At 34.6% G+C, this 26958-nt stretch overlaps 1 protein-coding gene across 1 annotated transcript in view; it reads right to left on the bottom strand.

Annotated features, from left to right (window-relative positions):
- CFAP47 (cilia and flagella associated protein 47) overlaps positions 1 to 26958 on the bottom strand; it is a 409569-nt gene that overhangs the window by 22767 nt on the left and 359844 nt on the right. Inside the window, 5 exon segments of the mRNA XM_031936608.1 lie at positions 3179 to 3340; positions 8718 to 8889; positions 17013 to 17165; positions 20044 to 20138; positions 21890 to 22049. Coding sequence (XP_031792468.1) covers positions 3179 to 3340; positions 8718 to 8889; positions 17013 to 17165; positions 20044 to 20138; positions 21890 to 22049 — 742 coding nt within the window.

Genomic DNA, 26958 nt, shown 5'->3' on the forward strand with positions numbered 1-26958 from the left:
TACAAAAAACTAGCCGGGTGAGGTGGTGGGCGCCTGTAGTCCCAGCTACTCGGGAGGCTGAGGCAGGAGAATGGCGTAAACCCGGGAGGCGGAGCTTGCAGTGAGCTGAGATCCGGCCACTGCACTCCAGCCCGGGAGAGAGAGTGAGACTCTGTCTCAAAAAAAAAAAAAAAAAAAAAAAAAAAAAAAAAAAAAAAAAAAAAAAGCTAAAATAATTTTAAAAGGAAATCATAAAGTGAGAAGAATCACTGTACCTGAGTGTGATGTTATTAGCAAAGGATAAAGAGAACAGAATAGAAAGCCCAAAACTGGACTGACACAAATATATCCAACTTGATTTTTGACAACGTTTCAAAATCAATCAATGGAGGAAAGATAGTCTTTTAAACAAATCTTGTTGGACATCATCAGGGAATATGACGAACTCCCGACCTAAATCCCACACCATATGCAACGGTTAATTTAAAATATATAATGGCTTTAAGATTGAAATGTAAAACTCTAAAATTTTTAAAAGAGAACATGGAAGAAAATCTTTGGGATTTAGTGCTAGGTAGAGAAGTTTTTAGGCATGACAATAGAAGCATGTTACAGAAAAGAAAAAAGACAACTTTCACTTCATCAAGACGTAAAACTCTTGCACCACAAAAATCCTGTTTAGAGGGTGAAATATAGAGAATATACAAAGAACCTTTAAAAATTTAGCAGTAAAATTTAATTGTCCCATTATAAGATGATCGAAATAAATGAGTAGGTATTTCACCAAAGAGGAGACATGTATGGTGAGTAAGCACATAAAAAAGTGTTCAACATAGACTGCCATTAGGGAAATGCAGATCAAAACCACAATGTGATATTACTATACACCTGTTAAAATAGCTAAAATGAAATAATAATAATAATAATAATAATAATAATAAATGCTGGTGAAGATGCACAGAAATTGGATCACTTATGCATTTCTGGTGGGAATGTACGGGTAAAGTCACTCTGGAGGATAGTTTTGCATTTTCTTACAATACTAAACATTTTATGCTATGTTCTTCTTAGCAGATAAAATGTATGAGCTATTGATTGAAGGAGGATATGATTTAGTATAAAAAGGGGGTTTGTTGCTGTCCTGTTCTGAATCCCGTTTCAAGAGAGCACAAAATACACTGGACAGCATTCTTTCACACTAAATAAGCTAAGAGCAGCTCATTTTCTCATATGGGACCTTAAGAGTTGAGCAATTACACTAAGAATAGGTTCAGAGGACTTACAGATGCAAAGCTAGCCAGACTCAAGTTTCCTAGAACTAAGAAGGGTTTTATTTCTATAAAACACTCATTTGGGATATACACAAGCAGAGGTTTTTCTCTGGGTGTTAAAACATAGGAGACTTAATATCAAAAACAATTACTCTCCCAATGTTAGGTTTTGGATAACTGATCAGGTTGATCAACGATATGAAAAAATATGTAATAACAATATCATTTATTGAATATTTAAAAGTTCTTGGCATTGTGTTGAGTAATTTATATACATTGCATTATTTGTTCTCATGGCAACATTACAGGTTGTATTTTATCTCCACTTTACAAATGAGGAAATGGAAGCTCGGAGGAGCAAAAATATATAGCTGAAAGTCCCACAGGTATTTAGTAGTTCAGCGAAAAATGATTTCTCACTCTGTTTGACTATGACACCAATTCTTTCACAAAAATGTCATATTTTCAAACTGTAAAAGAAATTCCAGGTCATATAGTCCAATATCCACCTGATATTAGTTTCTTCTACATTACAGGTACTTCTCTGACTTAACATTTAACACTCTCCAGCAAAGTGGAACATTCTGATCCCCAAAACTATCGCTAAATTTAACTGACTTTATCTCCTTAAAGTCTCTCCAACCTGTCTACTTTCCCTCTCCACTCACCCTGCAAAACGCTCAAGTAACCTTCAGACAACAGCATTAGCCAACTAACTAATCTACCTCCATTCACTCTTACCCTTTTTGCATTTGTTTTCTACACATTTCAGCTAAATGTTCTTTTTCAAATATATCACTCTGCTGATTTAATGACTTTTTAGTCTTCTTTGGATAAACAGCAAACATCGTGCCATAGCCTATAAGAACAGTAACTGTTAGGTGCTGGTTTGCTCAGATCTGTCCCAGTCTACCTTGTTGCCAAGCCTAATTATTAATTATCCTCTTTCATTCTCAAAAGGTTCAAGTTTGGACAGTGAATTTTGTGGTTATCCTATCTATAAAGACTTGGAACACCTGGCACAAGTGATTATACATTTAACCGTTCACCACTCCTTTTGACCATAAAGCTGGACAATGGTTACAAACAACCATTTCAGCCCTGGAGAAATGGACCAAATATATACAAAGCTAATAGGTGCTTATTCATGAAAACCACTGAACTTTAGATAAGGATAGTGTAAAAAGTCACATGCAAAAGACAACATATTATGTAATTTCATTTATTTGAAATATCAGAAAGGGCAAAACTATAGAGACAAAGCAAATCAGTGGTTGACTGAGACTGGTAATGAGTATGGGAGCTGACTGCAAAAGGGTTTGAGGGAAATGTGGAGGGAAATGGAAAAGTTCTATATCTGGAATGTGGTTATGACTGCAAATCCTATAATTAAAAATTATTAAAATGTACATTTACAATGAATGAATTTTATGTATGTTGTACCTCAAAAAGCTATAAAAGTATACTTTAACATGTGAGATTTTAGGTAAAAGTATTGTCATATTGCCTATGTTAGCACAAATATAACAAAGATAGTTATGATAGAAAGAAAATAAAACATAACATGGAATCAACATGGGTTTACCCAATTATTTCTGCCTAGTTAAACCATTTGATATGCTAACACAATTGACATTTGCAGAAAAACACTGAAACATCCTTTGAAAACAAATGGGAATATTAATAGCATCCTATATTTCAATTTTTAATTATTTACTTTTGTTTTTCTTTCTGGTCTTCACTTTGTATACCCTATTTTCCAATTGTTAAATAAAAATTTATGTAGTATACGAAGCTTTGAGTCAGAGACCCAATGTTGCACTGGCTTAACCAGCAAAAGATGAACTATAGAATTTTCCATCTTAAATTTCATTCCAAAGTTCAGCATATTCACTAAAACAGCTACAAACTTTTGTTTAATATATTACCTTGTCTGACTTTTCAGCCTTAATTCAAAAACAGATTCCTTAAATAAACCAACTCCTTCAATGTCAATGACAGCATCCGTATCAGGCTCAGTAGCAATCAGCATCATGGGAAACTTCCAGATCCCTTCTGTTATGCACTGTATTTTCAGTGTTATGTGAGACCTTGAATATAAAAGGAGATTTTAAATGATACTACATGAAAACAGAGCATAAATATAGCAAACTAAGCTAAGGCAAAAATGTAAGTAAACTCTGGTTTCAGTGAAAACACTAGTACATTTAATTCTTAAAAATAATGTAAATGACTTTTAATTACATTTCATAAATAATTTTTAGGTCATAGATTATATTATCATTCTCCCTTTGAAGTAATTATTTTTAGGGCATCTTATCTACCCTCTAGTTATTTTCTAAGAACCAATAACATATGCAGAATGAACTCCACAAATTTTCTGTAACCAGCATAGAATATCATAGTGCATAAGAAGGTAAGGGTGGATTTGGCAAAATGGACCCATGTTTTATACTAATAGATACTCCATTCGGGGATTTTTTTTCAAAAATGAAACATTATGAGAAAGTATTTTCAACTCTTGTTTCACAAAGAAAAAATACGTTTTCTGTGAAAACATGCAAAGCCCATATAATGGACTTAAGTGGCAGTTTAAAAAAATTAAATTGCAATTGGTAAAGACCACATACACTTTGCAGAATAAGATAATATTGAGTGGCAGCTGAATTAAGGGAGAAAGTTAGTAGAGATAGACTTTAGACTTTCAAAGCATTTGACTATGACAAAGAGTGGAGAGATAGGGCAGTATCCAGAGTTGATGAATGGTTATCTGTTTGCTTGTTTAGGGTAGAAATGACTCAAATATGTAACAGTGTGGTTTCAATATCATAGGTCAGGATTAGAAAAGGAATCTCACACTTCTTACTTAAAAGTGACAGAAAGAACAGTTCCGGGAACTCTTATTCTTCTTAGGTAGGACTATATAATTACTCAACCATTTTGTGAGCAACTGGATAGTATCTTACCAAATTTGTGTAAAGCAGTGTGGCAATTTCTCAAAGAGCTAAAAACAGAGCTACCATTGGACCCAGCAATCCCATTACTGGTATAAACCAAAGGGAATATAAATCATTCTATCATAAAAACATGTGTACTCGTGTGTTCATTGCAGCACTATTCACAGTAGCAAAGACATGGAATCAACTTAAATGCCTATCAAAGGAAGACTGGATAAAGAAAATGTGGTGCATATACACCGTGAAATACTATGCATCCTTTTAAAAAAAGAAATCATGTCTTTTTCAGACACATGGATGTAGCTGGAGGCCATTATCCTTAGCAAACTAACATAGGAACAGAAAACCAGAAAACCAAATACCACATGTTCTTGCTTGTAAGTGGGAGCTAAATGATGAGAACACATGGACACAAAGAAGGGAACAATAGACACTGGGGCCTACCTGAGGGTGGAGGTTGGAAGGAGAAAGAGAAGCAGAAAAAATAACTATTGGGTACTAGTCTTCATACATAGGTGAAGAAATAATCTGTACAACAAACCCCCATGACATGAGTTTCCCTATATAACAAACCTGCACATGTACCCCTGAACCTAAAATAAAAGGTTTTAAAAAAGAAAAGAAAGCTTCACTCAATAAATTAGGAGTTCCACTATTGGTACTTTCCTCTGGAGAAATGCCTCTAAGATTTCAAGAAGTGATGTATGTAAGGATATTCATTACTGCATTGTTTATACTGTCAAAAAAATGGGAGTAAAATTTTAAAATGTTCTTTCAATAGGGTGGTGCTAAAATGAAGTGTGTTGCATAGAAACAATGGAATACGATGCAGCATAATTTAGTCAATGATGATTAATACGTAGTCTTAAACTTAACACATCCAAATATACATTTTAAACCTGTACCTCTTTCACATTCTCCTGTCTTTGTAAATGAAATTATATTCCTCTCTTCCCACTATTTCAAGACCATTATTTCAAGAACTGGTGTCTCCACTTCTACTGTTACCATCTTACAAGAAGATTTCTACAATTTAGAGCTATTGTTTTGTTTTGTTTTTTCTCATTGAACTCTGTATCTTCCGGTAAACCATTCCAAATTAATTTGGAAGAAGGAATGGCAGAAGTAAATGAATATGTATATATATGCACAAAATATAATTGTTAAGTTACATCGGGTATCACTTAACACTTAAAAATTTTGATGAATCATGTACACAAGTTGTCCTAAACTAGTTCCCCAAATATTTATTCTTCAATAATTTTCTATTGTTTCTAATATAAAAGACCAATGCATATTGTCATGATCCTTATGTGAACAAATCCCAGTAAAATTCCCCAAACTTATTTCCTCCTTTGCTCACTCCATTAGAGAAAGATTGGCCTTCTTACTACTCATTGTTTGTGCTAAATACTTCCTGTCTTACAACATCTGCACTTGTTATTTTCTCTGGCTCAAGTGCTCTTTCCAACTTTTTTTTGTCTGTAAGGTCTTGGCTTAGACATTATTTCATGGAAGCCTAACTATCCACTTTATCTGATGTGCATCCTGTAAAGTTCTCTTTCTCTCCTTATTTATTTATTTATTTGGATAATCTGAAATTTGCTTTCTTGCTTATTCATTTATTTCTGTCATCTGTCACTGTCACTAGATGATACACTCCTAAAGTGCAGGGATTTTTTTCTCTTTTGTAGATGTTAAATGATTTTTGATAAATTAATGTACAGATTCAAATGAACAATGCTGAATAATCCTATTCTGCAAATGACTTCTTTGAGTTAATGAGAAGTTGCTGAGTCAAAACGTGGGACCCTTCAGGAGAAGACCACACAATGTCGTGGATGACACAGTGAACCATTTTATGATCAATACTGTAGATTCATAACAATGCATATGTGTGATATTTCTTATTTTAAGTTGCCACCCACAAACTCTCAAATAGAACTTTGTTTCTCATTCTGTTCAGCTCTTGAGCAGGTAAAAAGTTCTAGGAAAATGTCAAGCTAAGGTAATTAGTATTTCTGAAGATACAATAAGACAAATGATATCTATTATTTCATTATTTTAAAAAGTGTTTCGACCTGTTAAATTAGGATCTTCAGACTGATTCATTACAGTCTTAACCATTATTCTCATACATTTTTGTATTGGACCCTTGATTTTTATTGGAAAAAGGCCCATAGAAATAACTTTCCTGCATTTCTTTTGTAAAACCATCATTTAGCATATTGATTATTATTTTTGTTATGCACAACACTGTATTCTGCAAAAAGATGAATGTCAAAATTACCTAGTATTCACTGTTGTGAAACATGGTATATTTTCTTTTTATCAAAACACAGAAATGTTCTTTTTAACTTTGCCCACAAAAAAGAGCAGAATTGAATTTAGTACTCATTTATTAATCTAGGTAAAGCATGGTATAATTATTTTCCTGTTATTTTTCATAGCTCAATGCTATTGGTATAATTTTGATTTTTCTTATTTGTTTCTCTTGCATTGACATTTTGGTCAATGATGAACTGTACATACAATGGTTGTTCCATATGATTATAATACTGTATATTTACTGTACCTTTTCCGTGTTTAGGTACACAAATATTTACCAATGTGTTACAGTTGCCTTCATTATTCAGTATAGTAACATCCTGTGCAGGTTTGTAGCCCAGAAGCAATAGGTTATACCATATAGCCTAGGTGTGCAGTAGGCTATACTATTTAGGTTTGTGTAAATGCACTCTACAATGATGGAATCACCTAAGGATACATTTCTCAGAACATATCTTTGCTGTTAAGTGATGCATGACTGTACGTACAAAAGAAGAAATCATAGTAAATGAATATATGCATATATGCACAAAATAGAATTGCTATATCGGAACATCACACAACACTCACAGAAATTTATCAATCATCAAAAAATTTTGCCCTAAATTAGTTTCTCAAATATTCACCAAGATATTCTAAATCCACAATATTTTCATGAGTATAAATTCACATTGGCTCTGCCCATTTTCACAAATAATAACATTGTTCTCTTTCTAGTGTTGCTGTAATTTCCATGTCATTATATTAATACATATGAAGCAAAATGTGCAAAAACAAACATAGAAAACTGTGAAAAATGAAAGAAAATACAAACATAGAAAATGTCAATATATATGGTATACTTTCTTCTTGTAGCTTGATTTTATTGCTGCTTCCTGAAGATGACCCTGGTATCTTTTAGTTATCAACCTACATATTCATAGCCACTTTAGATGTATGACTACATCAAATACAAGGTTGAACTTTAGAAATTGACTCAGCAATCCCATTACTGGGTATATACCCAAAGAAAGATAGATCATTATATCAAAAAGCCACATGGACTCATATGGTCATTGTCACATTATTCACAATAGCAAAGACATGGAATCAACCTAGGTGGCCATCAATGGTGGATTGAATAAATAAAATATGACATGCATACACTGTGGAATAATATGCAGCCATAAAAAAGAATGAAACCATGTCCTTTGCATGCATCCATGTCCTCCTTCCATGGAGGGGGCTGGAAGCCATAACCCTAAGGGAATTAAGGCAGGAATGAGAAACCAAATACTGTATGTTCTCACTTATAAGAAAGAGCTAAACATTGAGCACCTGTGGACATAAACATGGGAACAACAGACACTGCAAACTACTAGTTGGAAAGGGGATAGGTTAAAAAGCTACCTATTAGGTACTATGCCCACTGCCTGAGTGCAAATACCCATGTAGAAAACCTATACATGTACTTCCTGCATCTAAAACAAAAGTTGCGAGAAGAAAAAAGAAATCATTAAAAACAACATTTTCAATTGTTTTTTCATTGCCCAGCTGTACTTTGTGTATATCATGGTACTCATCAGTATCTCTGCATTTAGACACAAATAAAGACTTATTTCATAGTGAAATATCATATAGTGTTTGCAGATGCTGCATAACAGGTGTCCAAAAAGCAAATATAATGACACTGGATGAAGTTTCCCAGAGGACAGACATCTAAAGGCCACCCTTCGCACAGATTCACTTATATCTTACTAAGGAATATGTAATGTTATGTATTGAGTAGTAAAATGTAATGAAAGCAGTTGCAATGTAAAATATAGCTTAGGCATTTGCATCATTCGAACTGGTTCTGATAAGCAACATCAAGAAATACCATGTTGCTATTGCACAACGCTAAGTCAGCTTTTTTTAAAAAAAGATTTTACAAAACGACTATTCTTTCATTAATGTGATACACTAATGACCTTAGGGAAGTCATAATTCTTGAGGGATATCTTAGATTTTCAACCATTTAGACTACATTCTTCTCATGAGAATATTTTTTGTAGCTAGATGTAATCTAACTCAAAATATTTCTCTCAATAATATCAAATAAGTAATGCAATTCAAATATTGAGAAATAAAAAGAGAAATCAACATTAATACATTTAAAAGGGTAATAATATTGTTTAAATAAAAAAGAGGAAAGTAGATTTACCTTAATGGTTTCTTTGGTGTGAATACCAGATTGAAGATAAATGTTATCCTTTCAGCCGTAACATCATAAGATTTATCAATCAAATATACAGCTACACAGGATTCCAACTTAGACTTCATAGCTTCAGATTCAAATTGAATTTCATACTCAAATTCATGTATTTTAGGAGTTTCTAGGAAAGTCAAGATTAAAATATATTTCAATTTAATTAAATATGCATAGACTAACAATGCACAGGTATTTAGAGAAACGGAGGGGGTATATATTATTTAGCTTAGTGTCTATAAAGTCTAATGAATTATCAGGCATATAATGATACTCAGGATATTTTTGTTAATAAGTTAATAAATAAATGAATGCATATAAAAATAAACACAGAAGACAATTCTCACCACTCTTAAATCTTTATAATTCCGGTCTATAAAACAAAAAAGGCCACATGGAAATTAATAATCATTAACTATCTAATGAAAATAATGACATTTACTCTATCTAATAAATGTATTAAAAACCTACAGACTTAAAACTTATGAAAAAGTGGTTTAAAATTTGCTTTGAATTAAGTTTAAACAATATTGAAACAGCATTTCAAACTGTTAGAGCAGAATTTTCAATTTCTGGTATATTTTGATTAACAAAAACTGTTTCTCATGTTTCAGTGTTGGAGTATACAGACAATATGATGAACAAATATTTTCTTAATGAGTAGATTACCAAAGAAAAGTAATGGTAGTTTTTTGAACACTGCACATGAAAAATATCTTAAATCCAGAACTAGCATGTAGATGAGAGGTACAAACATGTATTAAACTTACTCTCCTTATGTGTAAGGAGCCCAACTCACAAATCAAAAAGTTTGTTGCATATGGAACTTGGAAGAGAGGTCAGAGAATCATGAATTGACCAGATCTACAGCTGTGCTAATCCAGAATCCAACCCTCTCGGCCCAGTGATGAGACATCCCCTTAGCCCAGGAGTTCTTAAACAGGGGAAGGGAATAGTAAAGGGAGAAGCCAACTCTGTCATATATCCTTGCACTAGGCCTGCCCTCATGGACCCTGGTTCAAGGCCTGTCCTTGTAGACACAGGCACCAGATGTGTCCCCAGTAATGGCCCCAGATCTGCCTACAGACCCAGGCACTAGGCCTACACCAATACACATTATAATTAAATTGTTGAAAGTGAAAGACAGGCTACTCTGGGCCACTCTGCTTATGGGATACCCCTTCTCTGTCTGTGGAGCAGTCAAAAAGGGTCAAAGACAAAAATAGAACTTTGAAAACAGCAGGAGAAAACTGACTCATCATATACAAGGGAACTATTATTACACTATCACTGGATTTCTCAACAGAAACATTGCAGGACAGGAAACAGTGAAACGACACATTCAAAGTGCTAAAAGAAAAAAAAGGCCAACCAAGAATACTACACTTGACAAATCTGTCCTTTAAAACAAAGAGATATTGGGAGGCCAAGGAGGGCAGATCACAAGGGCAGGAGATCAAGACTATCCTGGTTCACATAGTGAAACCCTGTCTCTACTGAAAATACAAAAAAAAAAAAAAAAAAAAAAAAAAAAAAGCTGGGCATGGTCACAGGCACCTGTAGTTCCAGCTACTCCAGAGGTTGAGGCAGGAGAATGGCTTGAACCCGGGAGGCGGAGTTTGCAGTGAGCCGAGATCATGTGACTGCACTCCAGCCTGGGCGACAGAGCGAGACTCTGTCTCAAAAAATAAAAATAATAATAAAAAGAGATAAAAACCCTCAGATGAACAAAAGCTGAAGGAGTTTGTCATTTTACTAGACCTGACTTATAAAATGTACTAATAGGGAGTTTTTCAAGCTGAAATGAAAGGGTGTTCAAAAGTAACATAAAAATATACAAAAGTATAAATCTTACTGGCAAAGGTAAATATATATACGAATGCAGAATAATGTAATACTGTAGTAGTGGTGCACAAATAACTTTTAACCCTAGTATAAATGTTAAAAGAAAAGTATTTAGAATAACTATAGCCACAAAAAATTAGTTAATGAATATACAATAAAAAATGGCTTTTCATATCCATAATATAAAGTGTGTTTAGGGGGAGTAAAAGTGTTTTTGTATGTGATTGAAGTTCTTATCAGCTGAAAATAGACTTTTCTATATTATGATATAAAATAGTTATAATGCTTGCCTTCTCAAAGCACCTCTATTGTCAGTTATCTCCCCTTCTGTATATATTTTCATGAACTGCTGATGAAGACCTATAAATTTTTACCTCAGGGAAACTTTCTAGCTATGGCTAAACTTATGAAAAAGGGGCAAATAATTTTGTTTCCACAGCCAACACCTAAACATACATTAAAAACATAATGTTTTTCTTATCATTATTTCTATTTTCATTTCCTTATTCATTCAGCAAATATTAACGAAAGGTTTTCATTGACATGAGACATCCAACTTTTGTCCTCATGGAGCTGATGGTCAAGAGGAAGAAACTGACAATAATTGCTAATGCTACAATTAGTTTTTAAATTACTACTGTGATAACTGCTACCATGGAGAAGTAGAGGATCCCATGAGAGCATAGGTCGTGGGAACACCACTGCTAAGGACTCCAGAGGAAGAGACCAACACACCAAACTGAAGGATGAGTCAAGGTTAGCTGGATGTAGAGAGGGGGAAATTCCTTCTACTCATCAAAGCAGCCTGCAGGAATTATTCAGACTGCAGGAATTGTTCATGGGGAAAACCAGCTGGGCCCATTTGAGAAAGAACTTATGAGGGCAGAGCAGAGAGGGTGAGAGTTTATCAAGCAATGAAGTAGGAAAAGTAGAAAAGAGGGAGACAATGCAGGGTGTGGTGAAGATGTGGGACTTCTAAGAATAACAGGAAACAACTAGACTACTAGTGATTAGCATCGAGTTTCAGACTCTATTCAAGATTAATACTAAATAAAAGAACCCAAGCAGTCTGACTTAAGACTTTACAACTCAGCATAGCAGGCTTGTCATAAGGCACAATCGCTGAAGAAGCACATTAGCACCATTAGCATCACTGTCTGGAAGTGTGCAGGACATAATTTGTGCATAGGAATGTGGTGGCTCTCAGAGCAGAGCCCTAGGGCACTCAAAAAGTTAGGTCAGAAAAGAAAACAACAGAAATCAAGAAGTGGCAACCAGTGTGATAATAAATTAATAAGGTTAGTCATGAAAGTCAAGAGCAGAAAGTACTTCAACTTGGTCAACTGGTAAATGCAGGTGACATGTGGAATATAAATATGACTGCTGTATTAGACACACTGGATAAGGTTGGCAGTCTTTTCAAGAGCAATCCTGTTACAGTAAGCAGGACAGAAGACTGAATGAAGTAAGTTGATCAGAAAAAAAGAAGTGAAGAGAAACAGAGCAAAGAATCAAGGACAGGAGGTCAGTATGAGGTCACAGGAGGAACAATGACAGGTTTCTCAGAAGCTGTTTGTGATTACAGGCCAAACCAAACCTGACATGGGAGTTTACGAACAACAGGCAAATACGATACAGGAAGATGACTGGCCTGGGATGAAATGAGACACATATGAGACATAAATCAGAACATCACACACGAAAAAGACAACAGATGAATCAAAGAAAAACAGTCTTGAGCTACAGAACAATTGGGAAATAAAACGAAGGGGCATGACTAAAACTACTTTCAGACAGAAAGCCCCAAGAAAGTCACTGAACTGGCCGGGCGTGGTGGCTCAAGCCTGTAATCCCAGCACTTTGGGAGACCGAGACGGGCGGATCACGAGGTCAGGAGATCGAGACCATCCTGGCTAATATGGTGAAACCCCGTCTCTACTAAAAAATACAAAAAACTAGCCGGGCAAGGTGGCGGGCGCCTGTAGTCCCAGCTACTCGGGAGGCTGAGGCAGGAGAATGGCGTAAACCCGGGAGGCGGAGCTTGCAGTGAGCTGAGATCCGGCCACTGCACTCCAGCCCAGGCCACAGAGCAAGACGCAAGACTCCGTCTCAAAAAAAAAAAAAAAAAAAAAAAGAAAAGAAAAGAAAAAAGAAAGTCACTGAACTAATCCACAGAGAATTACAAAGAATGCATGGACCAGGAGGTACTTAAGAAGAAGAGGCCGGGTGCGGTGGCTCAAGCCTGTAATCCCAGCACTCTGGGAGGCCAAGACGGGTGGATCACGAGATCAGGAGATTGAGACCATCCTGGCTAACACAGTGAAACCTCGTCTCCATTAAAAAAAAAAAAAAAAGAAGAAATACACTTATAGGAGAAATCTTGCTCACAATTTGTAATCTTATAGAAGTGACATTGCAAAACACAGTCTAAAAATCCAAGAATAGTAATATTTCAATAGGACAATACCAATTGATTTAAATAGTACAGGTGCATAGATTTATCATCTTGAATAAATATTTTTGAAAACCTTGACAACAGAGTATGTGTTTTGCTACTTTTGGTATCTCTGGAGCTGAATATACTATCTGGCAGAAAAGATGCTTGCTGGATTGTTGCTGAATGATAAAGATATGAAAGCAATCAATCCCAGTTTACTTAAAGGTATGTGTGATGAGTAAGGATGAAGAGAGCACAGTGGTCTTTGTATTTTCATTAAATGAAGCTTGATAGTTTTATGTGACTCAGAGAAATTCTATGATGAAGGTAATGGGAAGGGAGTTTTGGGAATTCTTATCTCCTACTTATCAGGTTTACATAAAGAGGTCTATTCATTCTCAAGAAGGGAAAAAGTACAGGAGAAAAATATCTCAGCCTCAATCTGCCTCCTTCATGATGACTTGCCACGGGTGGAAAAGGAACATATCTGATGAGTGAATTTGAGTGAAGGAATGGAACATGAGCAGGTGAGCGTACCCTTCTCTTTCTTCCCCAATGTCTTGATTCCAGGATTCACACTTTCTTGTACTTGCTCATGTGTAAGTTGTTTGTTCCTGCAAGGAGTTCACAACTGGCCAGTATGGCATGAATGTACTCAATTTTGGTGGAAGGTATTAAAAAGCCCAAATTTCTCCATAGTTCCAAGTCATTTTCCAATTCATTTGTATAATTAACAAAGCTAACACTTTGATTTCCATCTGCTTTATTTTTATATTTGCCTCTCAGTTAGTTTCAAACTCAGATGAGAGAAGACAAGTGTGTAATTAATTATCACCCTTAAAATCCTGTCAGAGTGCATGCCACTCAGTGTAGTGCTTTACCTTCCACTAGGAGGGACTTAAGAGACAACAGGAAGTACAAGACTGCATGGCCAACATGACTCCTATTCTTAATGTGCTGAATAAACTGTGATTAAATTGCACAGGAGTGGGAAAGGAGCTAGTCTCCTTTTGCATATACTAAAGACTAAAGTAGTATTCAGACTTTCTGGTAAGATTTATCCTTTCATAAAGAAAAAGGCATCAAAGGAGGGTCAAGCAGAGAGAATTACAGATTGTGTAGAGAGTTGGTTACACCTTTGGAATAAGGGCAGGGGAAAGGAACCAAGTTATTAGCATATGTCTTTAAGGAGACAATGAGGTCGATTACTTTCTTTAAATATTTAGGCACTATAGAGAAAGAAATATGTTAAAGTTGAGAAGACTGGTCTATTCTTCTATATAGTAGGACATACATCAGGAGAACAAAAAAGATTCACAAATTAAAATGTAGTTAGCCAAAATATGAATGAGCTTGTTGAGTTTGGTGGTGTTGAGCAGAGAAAACAAAAGCTGTTTTAGAGAGAATGATGAATGGAGATAAGACTGCAAAACTTCCCTACAGTTATTTTCAATAGTAAATATTGTTTTTCATCATGGAAAATAAGGAGGCAGTAAAAGAAGAGCCATATCAAAAGGTATATTTTCAAGAGCTATTTTGAGAGAGATTGCTCTCGTAATATGATTTTCAAATTTCCCAAAACAATGTTGGTACCTTCTTACAAGACCCTGATTATCTAGGAGTTAAGTGGATTTTTTAGGTAATAAGTATAATCAATGTATACGATCAGAATTGCAATTTCTTTAGTTTACAACCTGACAAGAGTACAACTTAAGCAATTTAAAGTAGCAAGAACATGTTAAAATGGTTTATATGTATAAACATTTATTTACATTCCTTTACAGTTACTGTAACATGAGTTCTGCCCTCTTAATATTTTTTAAGTGCATTTTAAGTGCACCACACAATATTGTTAACTCTAAGCACTATGTTTTACAACAGATTCCTAGAACTTATGCATTTAGTACAATGGAAACTTTATACCCAATGTTCAACTCCCCATTTCTTCTCCCTTCCAGATCTTAGCAACTATTATTCTGCTTCTATGAGATTGAGTATTTTAAATTTGTCATATTAAGTGGTATCATGTAGTTTTGTCTTTCTGTGACTGGCTTATTTCACTTTGGTCCATCCATGATACTGTATATTGTAGAATTTCCTCCTTTTTAAGGCTGAATATTATTTCAAGATGGTATATGCTACATTTTCTTTATCTATTCATCTGTGGACATAAATTTAGGTTGTTTCTATATCTTGGTTATTGTTGATAATGTTACAATGAACACTGGAATACAGACCTCTCTTGGAACTCCCAATTTCAATTTTTTTTTTTAATAAATGCCCAGAAGAGCAATTGCTAGATAATAGATAATTCTCTTTTTAATTTTTTGAGGATCTTTCATACTGTTAGACTGTTTTCCATAGCAGATGAACCATTTTGCATTCCTACCAACAATATTTAAGGGTTCAAATTTCTCCACATCTTTAACAATGCTTTTTTATTTTTTGACATTAGCCATGGTGACAGGTGTGAGGTGATATCTCATTGTTGTTTTGATTTGTATTTTCCTAATTAGTGATATTGAACATTTTTTCATACAGTTTTCACCATTCATATGTCTCTTCTAGAGAAATGTCTATTCAAGTCTTTTGCTTATTTTAAGAATCAGATTATTAGTTTTTTTTTTTTTTAAAGTGAGTTGTAGGAGCTCCTTAAGATTAACCACTTATCAGATATATGGGTTGCAAATATTTTCTACCATTCCACATGTTATCTTTTTACCCTGTTGATTGTTTCCTTTGCTGTGAGGAAGCTTTTAAATTTAATGTAGTCCTACTTATTTTATTTTATTTTTTGTCTGTGCGTTTGACGTTATATCCATGAAATCATTGCCAAGACCAATGTGTCATGAGAAGACCCTTTGCCAAGCACAGGGTCTTTGGCAAGAGAGTGCCCTAAATCTCCCTAAAGGCTTTGGTAAGTCTGGTTCCTCCTGAAGTGCAAGAAACTTTCAATTAGTTTCTGTTGTCTTACGAAGGGAATTATTGCTGAATTGGTGTGTTTGTGGGTGTTTGGAGGGTCCAGAACTCTCTACTTTCCCTTGTTGCTGATATCACTCAGTTTCATATATTTATTTCAAGTAAAACACCACATATTTGAAGAATTAGATAACCGGTTTTAAATTGTTTTGATTTTTTAAATTGAGATATTTTATTTTATTTTATTTTGAGATGGAGTCTCTCACTGTTGCCCAGGCTGGAGTGCCGTGGCGCGATCTCGGCTCACTGCAACCTCTGCCTCCCAGGTTCAAGCAATTCTCCTGCCTCAGCCTCCCAAGTAGCTGAGATTACAGGTACCTGCCAACACACCTGGCTAATTTTTTATATTGGTATAGCTGGTCTATGGTTGGTATAGCTGGTCTATGGTTGGTAAGGCTGGTCTTGAACTCCTGACCTCATGATCCTCCCGCCTTAGCCTCCCAAAGTGCTGGGATTACAGGCGTGAGCCACCACGCCTGGCCCAAGAGAGTAAATTCTTATATACAAATCTGGAATATACAGTAAATACATGGAGCATTACTATTATTACACAAACTTTATTTGGATATTATATCTAATTTATGTTCATTTTCTATTTCTTTAAATAAGAAAATAATTTACTCAAGGTTTTGTTTCTAAATTTAAAGCTGCATTTTATGGCATTATCATATTCCTTAAATCAGAAAGAAAGAGTCATTGAGGGGAAGTGGAAACTATAGTTGCTACAATTTTCTCTCTCCTCACTATTGATGGAATCACAATCTACATCTTATAAATCTAGTGATAACTGTAACTGTTGTTATTTTTGAGCTACATGAAAACAACACACATAACAACTGAACACACCTTAAGCACTATGTGAATAAGCAGTGAAATGAAAAGTAAATGGACATGGATCTTAATGTAATTGCACAATCAGCAACCTACAATTCATGGAAACTAAGTGTTTCTTTTCTTTTTTTTTTTTTCTATCACTGTAGTTCTCTTACCATTGGGATCCTCACAAAAAGAATGTGAAGTTCTTCTTGGAATCACTAAAACTTCTGTCAGTTCTGGAGTAGGACTAAGTCCGAAAAAACTAGCATTCAGTATGATTTCCACCTTCTCTTCTACCCGCTTCCTCGACTGACATTGTATGACAACTACAGAAGAGAAATATTTCCAGTTAATTTGACTTGTAGGTGATATGATCATTCTTGAGATAGAAGAAAATGAACTATGTCATAAAAATAAAACTTCCTTTGATATACTTTGACTTGTCATTGTATCTGGCCATATACACACAGACACACACACATTCATGCAATATCTACATTCATTAACATTTGGGAAGAAAATATGAATATTAAAGACTATGTAAAAATAGCACAGGAAAATAAATCTGTAAGATATATACTAGATTATAAAACACTATATTAGGATATAGAAATTTGATTCAGGAACTGATGTAGTTAGATCCATAACTCAAGGGGCAATTGTAAATGCATGAATTTTTTCCCTTTTGAAATATATGTTCATTGTGATAATACTAAACTTTACTTTTATAACAATACTATAGAAAATGTCTTCAAATAATTTTTAAAAATAAGTTCTGTAACCCTTATTTTGCAATATTTAAAAAATATTTCCTATTAGATTCATTATGTTTTTACATGTACCCTGAAATTCATATTCAAATATTTAAAATTATTTTTGACTTACTTTTAAGTTTATAAAAGTCACCTTTTAATCACATAAAAGTAAAATTATAATGATTCAAAGTTCAAGTTAAATGTGATTACATATTAATTTAATGTACAGAATTAAATATGTATATATAAATATATTTTATATGCATTAAATTCCAATATATAAAAATTAAAATGGCTAGGAAAAACTGTACAAGCTTTCCTGGTTATAACTATATTCAGTATCAAAGCATTAAATCAGAAATTAATGTTATGAAAGTTACAATTAGTATCATGTCACTGGTTGTGTCCTAGAGGTCCTTAGGAAATTAGTGCTCTGGCAATGTATGGATCACTCAATCACAATGAATTCTCATTTCATTGTCTTTACAGTGTGACAGGTAGCAGAGCGTTTTTCCAATTATCTGGCCCAATAGACAGTAGAAGATAAGAATGCATAAAGAGAAAATGTGGCTCAAAGAACAAAAAAGTATCCTGGGTTTGAAAATAACTTGAGTGACAGATACATAAAAAAGAAAAGAAATAATAAACTTTGATAATGATATAGGTGAGCAGGGAAAGCAGTAGGTTATATCTGATATTACTAAGAACAAAAAATGGACTACACAGAAAGTGAATGATATGTATTTATAAAATTATACCCACTTGCCTTTTGAGGGCATGTGTAGATAAAAATAATCACCAGCATAGATTTTAGATTTTGGGGAAAATGATTTAATAACTAATACACATTCTATTTCTGAACACTAATGCTACTACAGGTTGGGCTAATCTAACACAAGCTATTTACAGAACTCACATTTAATTAAAAAATCAAGTAATTACCAAGAAAAATGACTCAAAGAAAAATGCTCTAGACCATCTTTGAAGAAAAATTTGCAAGACATCTATGTTTTTGTGTCCTCATAAGCATGGTTTTTGACTAAAAATTTGGCTTTAAACCTTTAATCTGGATAAAATGAATCTGTCTGCAGTAGACATGAGCACAGTATTATTAGCATTCCAACAGAGAACTGTCTAGGGCTTATTATATCACTTTGATCAGATGACTGTGTATTATAAATTTTAAGCAGTTCAGCTCTATGGAAAGTATACAATTAACTACCTTCTGGAAGGAAATAAAAGAAATTTTATGACATGTTTGTGAAACATTCTGAAGATAATTTAGAATATTTAAAATATTGATCTATGTGTTGATTTTTAAAAGTCAAGAATAAAAATGCTTCAAGTAAAATAAATGACATTTGTGGTCAAAGGTATTACTATATTTGTGGATTTTTACTCCGGTTCAAATTAAACTACATAAGGAAACATATAGTCTTGATCTTCCCTTATAACCAGTGTACCCGGGGAAATGCTTTACTTACTTACAAGCAAAACTTACTAGTGTCTCTTCTTTCTAAGTGTGGTGATGTAATTACATCAGTGGAAATCTAACTCTTTTTCATTTACAAAGATTGGTATCGGAGGGAGAAAGATAAAACAAAATTTCAAGACTTATTTTAACTCATCTGTGTTGCTAAAGGGGGAGATCCAAAATAAATATCCCTTTGCTTTGCAGAGCAATTCAGTGCATCTTAGTGATGCAGAATGCCATCTAGAGCCTGGTAAGAGGTTTGGATACTAAATATCACTAGTTACCTAAGAGAAATTTTGTTTCTTAGGCTGATCCTGGGAAGGAAATGGGAAAATCAAGGAATGCAAAAGAAGTGAGAAGAGTATTGAGGAAAGAGAACACACTGAAACTTTAGAGAAGTCTAGGGTATGTTCAGGCCAAAAAAAAAAAAAAAAAAAAAACCAAAGGTCAATGAGAAAAAGAAAGGCATTTAAGGGCAGAGATTTTATATTGTGTTTATTGTGGCAAAATAAACCTTCCTGAAAACTTCAGTACATTCTGACTGGTTTGGGGGAACACCATAAAGTTTTATGCTTGAGACAATAATAAAGGGATCCGCATCTCCACAGCATAGTTCTTAGATGAGATTCAGAGTTACACAGAAGCCGAAATAGGATGCCTAAAAGTGACTTGAGAGCAAGTATACCCTAGAATCTTACAAATCTAGTGCAGAGCTCTGTGGAATAAAGGAGTCTGAAGTTAATTTCATTTTCATTTTAGCTCATATCTGCATTTCACCAACAGGAAGGCAACAAGAAATAGTGTGGTTTTGTGGAAAACTCATTGGACACATTGGGAGAGCGTGTTTATGTCATAGAATTCCCACCAGTAGGACTGTTCACATTTCTCTGGACTTCAAACAAAGAAGATATGGGAATAAAGAATATCTAAGTTCTCTAAGAATTCTGGCATTCTCTGACTCTAATGTATACCTACTTGGAGGAGATTTAGGAGGTGGTGCTAGTGGGAGTCCAACAATAGGGTATCTCCAGTGTATTGCTTGGATTTCTTTGCTGTTGATTCCCATAATACTAATTAGAAATTAAAATATTAAAAGGGAACAAAAGGAGAAAATCCATATTAACAAAAAGCTTATTATTTATTAACTTTATGGTATTTTAGTAAAGCTTGTAAATTTAGACTTTAGTAGAGAGAAACTAATGAAAGAAAGAACATTTTCTGCAAATATCGATTTTACAAACATTTCAAAGCAAACCCTGGGAAATCATCACAAAGCAAACTGTAATGAAACCATCATGAAATATAAGTAAAAATTGAAGAGCTTTTTTCCCTACTTTAATGAGAGGTACTACAGCCCTCTTGGGGTCTATTCTGTATTGGATGGGCAAAGCACAAAACAAAAACTGCCATGAAGTACAGTACTTCAGAATTTTGTGAGGCATTTACTTTTGGAGGATACTACTTAAAAGAAAAAGGGTTATTTGTCCAAATATTTTAGGTGCATCATACACCACTAGGAGCATAGCAATATTAGAAAATGTTTATAGGCTGGGTATGGTGGCTCATGCCTGTAATCCTAGCACTTTGGAAGGTTGAGGCAAGTGGATCACTTGAGTTCAGGAGTTCAAGGCCAGCATGGCAAACATGGTGAAAACCCACCTCTACTGAAAATGCAAAAATTAGGCGGGCGTGATGGCACACACCTGTAATCTTGGTTACTTGGGAGGCTGAGGCAGGAGAATTGCTTGAACCTGGGAGGCGAACATTGCAGTGAGTCAAGATCACACCACTGCACTCCAGCCTGGGCAACAGAGTGTGACTTCATCTCAGAAAACTAATTAATTAATTAATTAAAATTTATGATCAGTTTTGAAGTTGGGATTTTTTTCATTAAAATGAAATGCAAGACATTGCAGGCAAGACAGGTTGAGTGTGGGGCTTATGCAAAAGAATAATATCCCATCCTTAGAAGGCCTTCAAGCTTGTTTAATGCATTCCTATAACTGTTTTGAAATTCTCAATAGTTTTTGAACAAACTATTAAGTTTGCTCATTCTCATTTTTCACTGAGACTTACAATTTATGTAGCCAATCTTGACTGTAAGAGTGGTGACAATGCATGGTAGAATGGATAGTAATGGGTCCACAGTAAAGAACTGGCAAAAAATGAAGGAAAGAAATACGCACACGTAGGATGAAGTAAAAATTTATTTTTAACTAAGATTTCCAGACTATCATTTAATTAAGCTATAAGAACAGATAACACATTTAGATTTTGCACCATTATTGAATTTTGCTTAATTTCCAGCTAAGCAAGAAAGATACAAGTAACTGGCATTCTGGCAATGGCAGAATACCTCTAGTCATGGAAGTTTCACATGATGGATGTCATATCCACCTGGCACAGTGTGAATTCCAGTATCATGAATTCACTTCACTCAGACAAGCTGTTTTAGGTTGTCCTCCGTATACTGATTACTTATTATGTTAGCAGTCACTATTTTCCATGTCAGAAAGGAGTCCCTTTGCATGTCTCTGACTTTGAATCACTGATAATGATACTTAAGATTAAACTTGTTCATCATCTGAGCTTCAAATCAACCGTTAGATATATATGTATATAAATATATTATTTTCTATACATTATATATATCCATATAACAAATATATTTTCCTCCTCTGAACATATGAATTTCAACAGTTCAGAGAATATAAAATCATGAGCTTGATATTATATATGTATAACATGTAAAAGAACCCTAGCATGTCAGTGGCTGTCAAAATAAAATTACTTTCCTTCAATGTCTTTATTTAAATGTTACCTTTTAAATTCTACATCCAACTCATCAAAATTGTCAACAGGCCAATATTTTCCATTTGCTTTTGTCATCTCAATAATAACCATTGTTTTGTGTAATTTCATAATTTTGGGTATAAATAACAATGAGATATCTACATTTCCTTTAGGAGGCAGTGTAGTTCCTGTAAAACACACAAAAAATAATTTTTAATGGGGTAAATATTAACAGACGATAATTTTAACAGGAGAAAGTAATCACCTAATTTGATTACTGATTATCAATTTTTAAAAACGGCTTCTAACAAAAAACACATTATACAAAATTATAAGTTCACTTCACTATTTTACCTTAGATGTCATCAACCTTTTTTTTTTTATTATTATTATACTTTAAGTTCTGGGTTACATGTGCAGAATGTGCAGTTTTGTTACATAGGTATATACATGCCATGGTGGTTTGCTGCACCCATCAACCCGTCACCTACATTAGGTATTTCTCCTAATGTTATCCCTCCCCTAGCCCCTCACCCCCTGACAGACCCCAGTGTGTGATGCTGCCCTCCCTGTGTCCATGTGTTCTCATTGTTAACTCTCACTTACGAGTGAGAACATGCAGTGTTTGGTTTTCTGATCTTGTGATAGTTTGCTGAGGATGATGGTTTCCAGCTTCATCCATGTCCCTGCAAAGGACATGAACTCATCCTTTTTTATAGCTGTGTAGTATTCCACGGTGTATATGTGCCACATAATCCAATCTATCCTTGATGGACATTTGGGTTGGTTCCAAGTCTTTGCTATTGTGAACAGTGCTGCAATAAACATACATGTGCATGTGTCTTTATCATAGAATGATTTATAATCCTTTGGATCAAATGATATTTCTACTTCTAGATCCTTGAGGAATAGCCACACTATCTTCCACAATGGTTGAACAAATTTACACTCCCAACGGTGTAAAAGTGTTCCTATTTTTCCACAACCTCTCCAGCATCTGTTGCTTCTTGACTTTTTAATGATTGCCATTCTAACTGGAATGAGATGATATCTCATTGTGGTTTTGATTTGCATTTCTCTAATGACCAGTGATGATGAGCATTTTTTCATATGTCTGTTGGCTGCATAAATGCCTTCTTTTGAGAAGTGTCTGTTCATATCCTTTGCCCATTTTTTGATGCGGTGGTTTTTTTTTTCTCGTAAATTTAAGTTCTTTGTAGATTCTGGATATTAGCCCTTTGTCAGATGGACAGATTGCAAAAACTTTCTCCCATTATGTAGGTTGCCTGTTCACTCTGATGATAGTTTCTTCTGATGTGCAGAAACTCTTCAGTTTAATTAGATTCCATTTGTCAATTTTGGCTTTTATTGCCATTGCTTTTGGTATTTTAGGCAGGAAGCCTTTGACCATGCCTATGTCCTAAATGGCATTGCCCAGGTTTTCTTCTAGGATTTTTATGGTCCTAGGTCTTAAGTTTAAGTCTTTTTAAAAGACATATTTTCCTGAAGTAAGAAGTTTCTCCTGAAGATGCCAGAAGAACTGAAGAAATGTTGAAAGTGATGGCTGAAGTTTCCCAGAGTGATAAAAGAACCAGAAAACCCATGAGTCTTTTCCTATCTGACCACATTTTTCAGAGGATAAAGTACAGCAAGTTTTGATCCTTTATTTTCTCATATGTTTCTCTAGACTATAATAGGTGCAAGTCTTTTCTAAGAGCCCCCAAATTGCTGCCACTAAAAGCTATTAATTTATTTAGCTGATCCATGAGGAAAGCCACAGCTTATCTGTGAAGGAAAGGGTCATCTGCTCCTAGTTGTGAAAACCAGAAGACAGAAAAACTGACAGCATTTTCTTGTGGTCTGATGGATTAGAATTTTTCAACTTTTACTATGCATAAGAATCACATGAGAAACTTGATAGACATGGAACCTGCAGAGCCTCATCCCTAGAGATTCTGATTTATTTAGGCTGAACTAGGGCCCAGGAAGCTGTACGATTAAGTAGCACCTTATAGGATCCAAAGGCAGATGGTCATGAGATCTCATTTAAAAAAAAAAAAAAAAAAAAAAGTTACCTCTTGGACAAGTTTCCAGAGGTATGAAGAATGTTAAGCTTCGGGCCATTTGTAACAGCGAGGGTTTCCAAGCCTATAAATGTCTACTTTTATTTAGAAAAGTAACACTGCTTTACAACATAATAGAGGATTATTGACTACACTCATTTTTTATTCTGTTGTAAGACTGATGATAATCAAAGTCATTTTTCTCAAAGAAAATTATTTTATTAAACTATTAAAAACATCACAAATGGAAATTAAAAATGGCCCCTTTGCAAAACTTTCCAACTGAAAATTCTTGTAAATTTTCAAATTTTAAATTTTATTCCTTGAGGAAATTAAAACATTCTAAGGCCTAGTAACACTGTTAATAAATAATAATTAATATAATTAATAGTTAATATTTGTTGAGTATTGACTATATTCAGGCTCTGTGCTAAGCATTTTTATACAATTTATTTAATTCTCAGAAAACCACCATAAATTAAGTGCTTTTACGTTTCTCATTTTAGACATGAAAAAATTGACACAATGTAGTTAAATAACTCTCCCAAGGTCCCCTTGAAAGACTGTGTTGTTTATTAAGATATCTAAACCAGGGGTCCCCAACCCTCAGGCGGTGGACCAGTAAGAGTCTGTGACCTGTTAGGAACTGGGTCGCACAGCAGGAGGTGAGCAGCAGGTGGGTGAGCATTACCACTTGAGCTCTGCCTCCTGTTAGATCAGCGGCTGCGTTAGATTCTCATAGGAGAGTGAGCCCTGTTGTGAACTGCACATGTGTGGGATCTAGGTTGCAGGCTGCTTATGAGAATCTGACTAATGCTGATGATCTGAGGCAGAACAGTCTCATCCCGAAAATCTCCCCCGACCCTGTCTGCATCTGTGGAAAAATTGTCTTTCATGAAACCGATCCCTGGTGCCACAGAGCTTGGGGACTGCTGATCTAAACAAAGTCAATTATCTTCAATTTTGTTTTTATGAGTTCTATATTTTCATGAATCGTTGTATGAAATAGATAAAGTTAATTAATATAAACGCACTTCCTAAAAAACTGTTATACATTATGAAGGTCATTACATTTTGTACATACAGAGATATTTGCAAGAACTTGTAAAATATATTTGAACCCAACCTACTCTTTTGTTTTTGACTAGTATTTTTATTCTGGTTCTCAGTTATTCTTAGTACAATAACATAGATTTTCTATTGTGACTTTAAATCTACAAACCTCCCTTCAAGGTAATGAAAGAGTAAGCTAGATGACTGTATATTTCACAGGTCATAAGTGCAAATGTTATTAAGAGTATAGCTTATGGAGATTTCATTACGTTTAATTTCAGGGAAACTATGGATTAATTCATTTTAAAATATGTTTGGATAACAACAGCAAAGGCTAACTCAAATCAACCATGCATGCATCCCCAAGGAGATAAAGTTTAGAAATTATAACTTAGCCTTACGCAAGATTACAGTAGTACAAAAAAAATTATATTACCACTAAAAATAAATCTAGGCTTTTAGACAGCGAAGATAGTGCAAGAAGCCAAGACAGATAAAAAAAAGAGTAGCTCATTACTTACACCATGATTTCTTTTCACGTTTAAATTGAAACTATAGAAAGATGATGCCATGACAAACATGCCCATTTTATTAAAAATCTAGTACCCCATTTGCGGTTGTAACTTTCTTACCAAGCCTACAAGTAGAACTGAAGTTCATTATTGAATTCACCACAGGTGTCTTTGGCTATTATTATACCCTTGGATGGATAAGAACCACTCTGTAATGCTGTTAACTTCCAAGAAATCACTGAAAATTAACATTGAAAAGAACTTTGAGACTGTATCAAGTTCATTTTTCATCTCATAAATTAGTTTTATTTTATATGGTTTTCCCATTGCCCTACTAATACTTTGACTATGGACAGGAAAGCTGTTCTTCCTTCTAATTAAAAATCTATCGTTGACAGGCATTTGGGTTGCTTCCAAGTCTTTGCTATTGTAAACAGTGCTGCAATAAACATACGTGAGCATATGTCTTTAGAGTAGAATGATTTATAATCATTCGGGTATATATCCAGTAATGGGATTGCTAGGTCAAATGGTATTTCTGGTTCTAGATCCTTGAGGAATCCCCAACTGTCTTTCACAATGGTTGAACTAATTTACACTCCCACCAACAGTGTAAAAGCGTTCGTATTCCTCCACATCCTTGCCAGCATCTGTTGTTTCCTGACTTTTTAATGATCGCCATTCTAACTGGCATAAGATGGTATCTCATTGTGATATTGATTTGTATTTCTCTAATGACCAGTGATGATGAGCTTTTTTTAAAAATATGTTTGGTGGCTGCATCAATGTCTTCTTTTGAGAAGTGTCTGTTCATCTCCTTCACCCACTTTTTGATGGAGCTGTTTTTTTCTCGCAAATTTATTTAAGTTCCTTATAGATTCTGGATATTAGGATGGAATACTGTCAGATGGAATACTGACCATGGAATATTATGCAGCCACAAAAAAGAATGAGTTCATGTCTTTTGCAGGGACATGGATGAAGCTGGAAACCATTATTCTAAGCAAACTAACACAGGAACAGAAAGCCAAACACTGCATGTTCTCCCTCATAAGTGGGAGTTGAACAATGAGAACACATGGACCCAGGGAGGAGAACATCACACACAAGGGCCCGGCAGGGGGTGGGGAAAAGGGGAGGGAGATCATTAGGACAAATATCTAATGCATGTGGGGCTTAAAACCTAGATGACAGCTGATAGGTGCAGCAAACAACCACATCACGGCACATGTATACCTATGTAACGAACCTGCATGTTCAGCACATGTATCCCAGAACTTAAATTTAAAAAAAGAAATACCATGAATTACATATCAACAACAAAAAATCTACCCATGTTTTCTTCTAATACTTGCATATTTTCATTTTTATAGTTAAATATTTGATCCATTTGTAATTTACATATGTCTGAAATGAAGAATTTATCTAATGTTATTGATTTTTGAACATGGAACTAATTATCAAAAAAC

The sequence above is a fragment of the Piliocolobus tephrosceles genome, chromosome 12 (genome assembly GCF_002776525.5).
Source record: "Piliocolobus tephrosceles isolate RC106 chromosome 12, ASM277652v3, whole genome shotgun sequence".
Classification (NCBI taxonomy): domain Eukaryota; kingdom Metazoa; phylum Chordata; class Mammalia; order Primates; family Cercopithecidae; genus Piliocolobus; species Piliocolobus tephrosceles.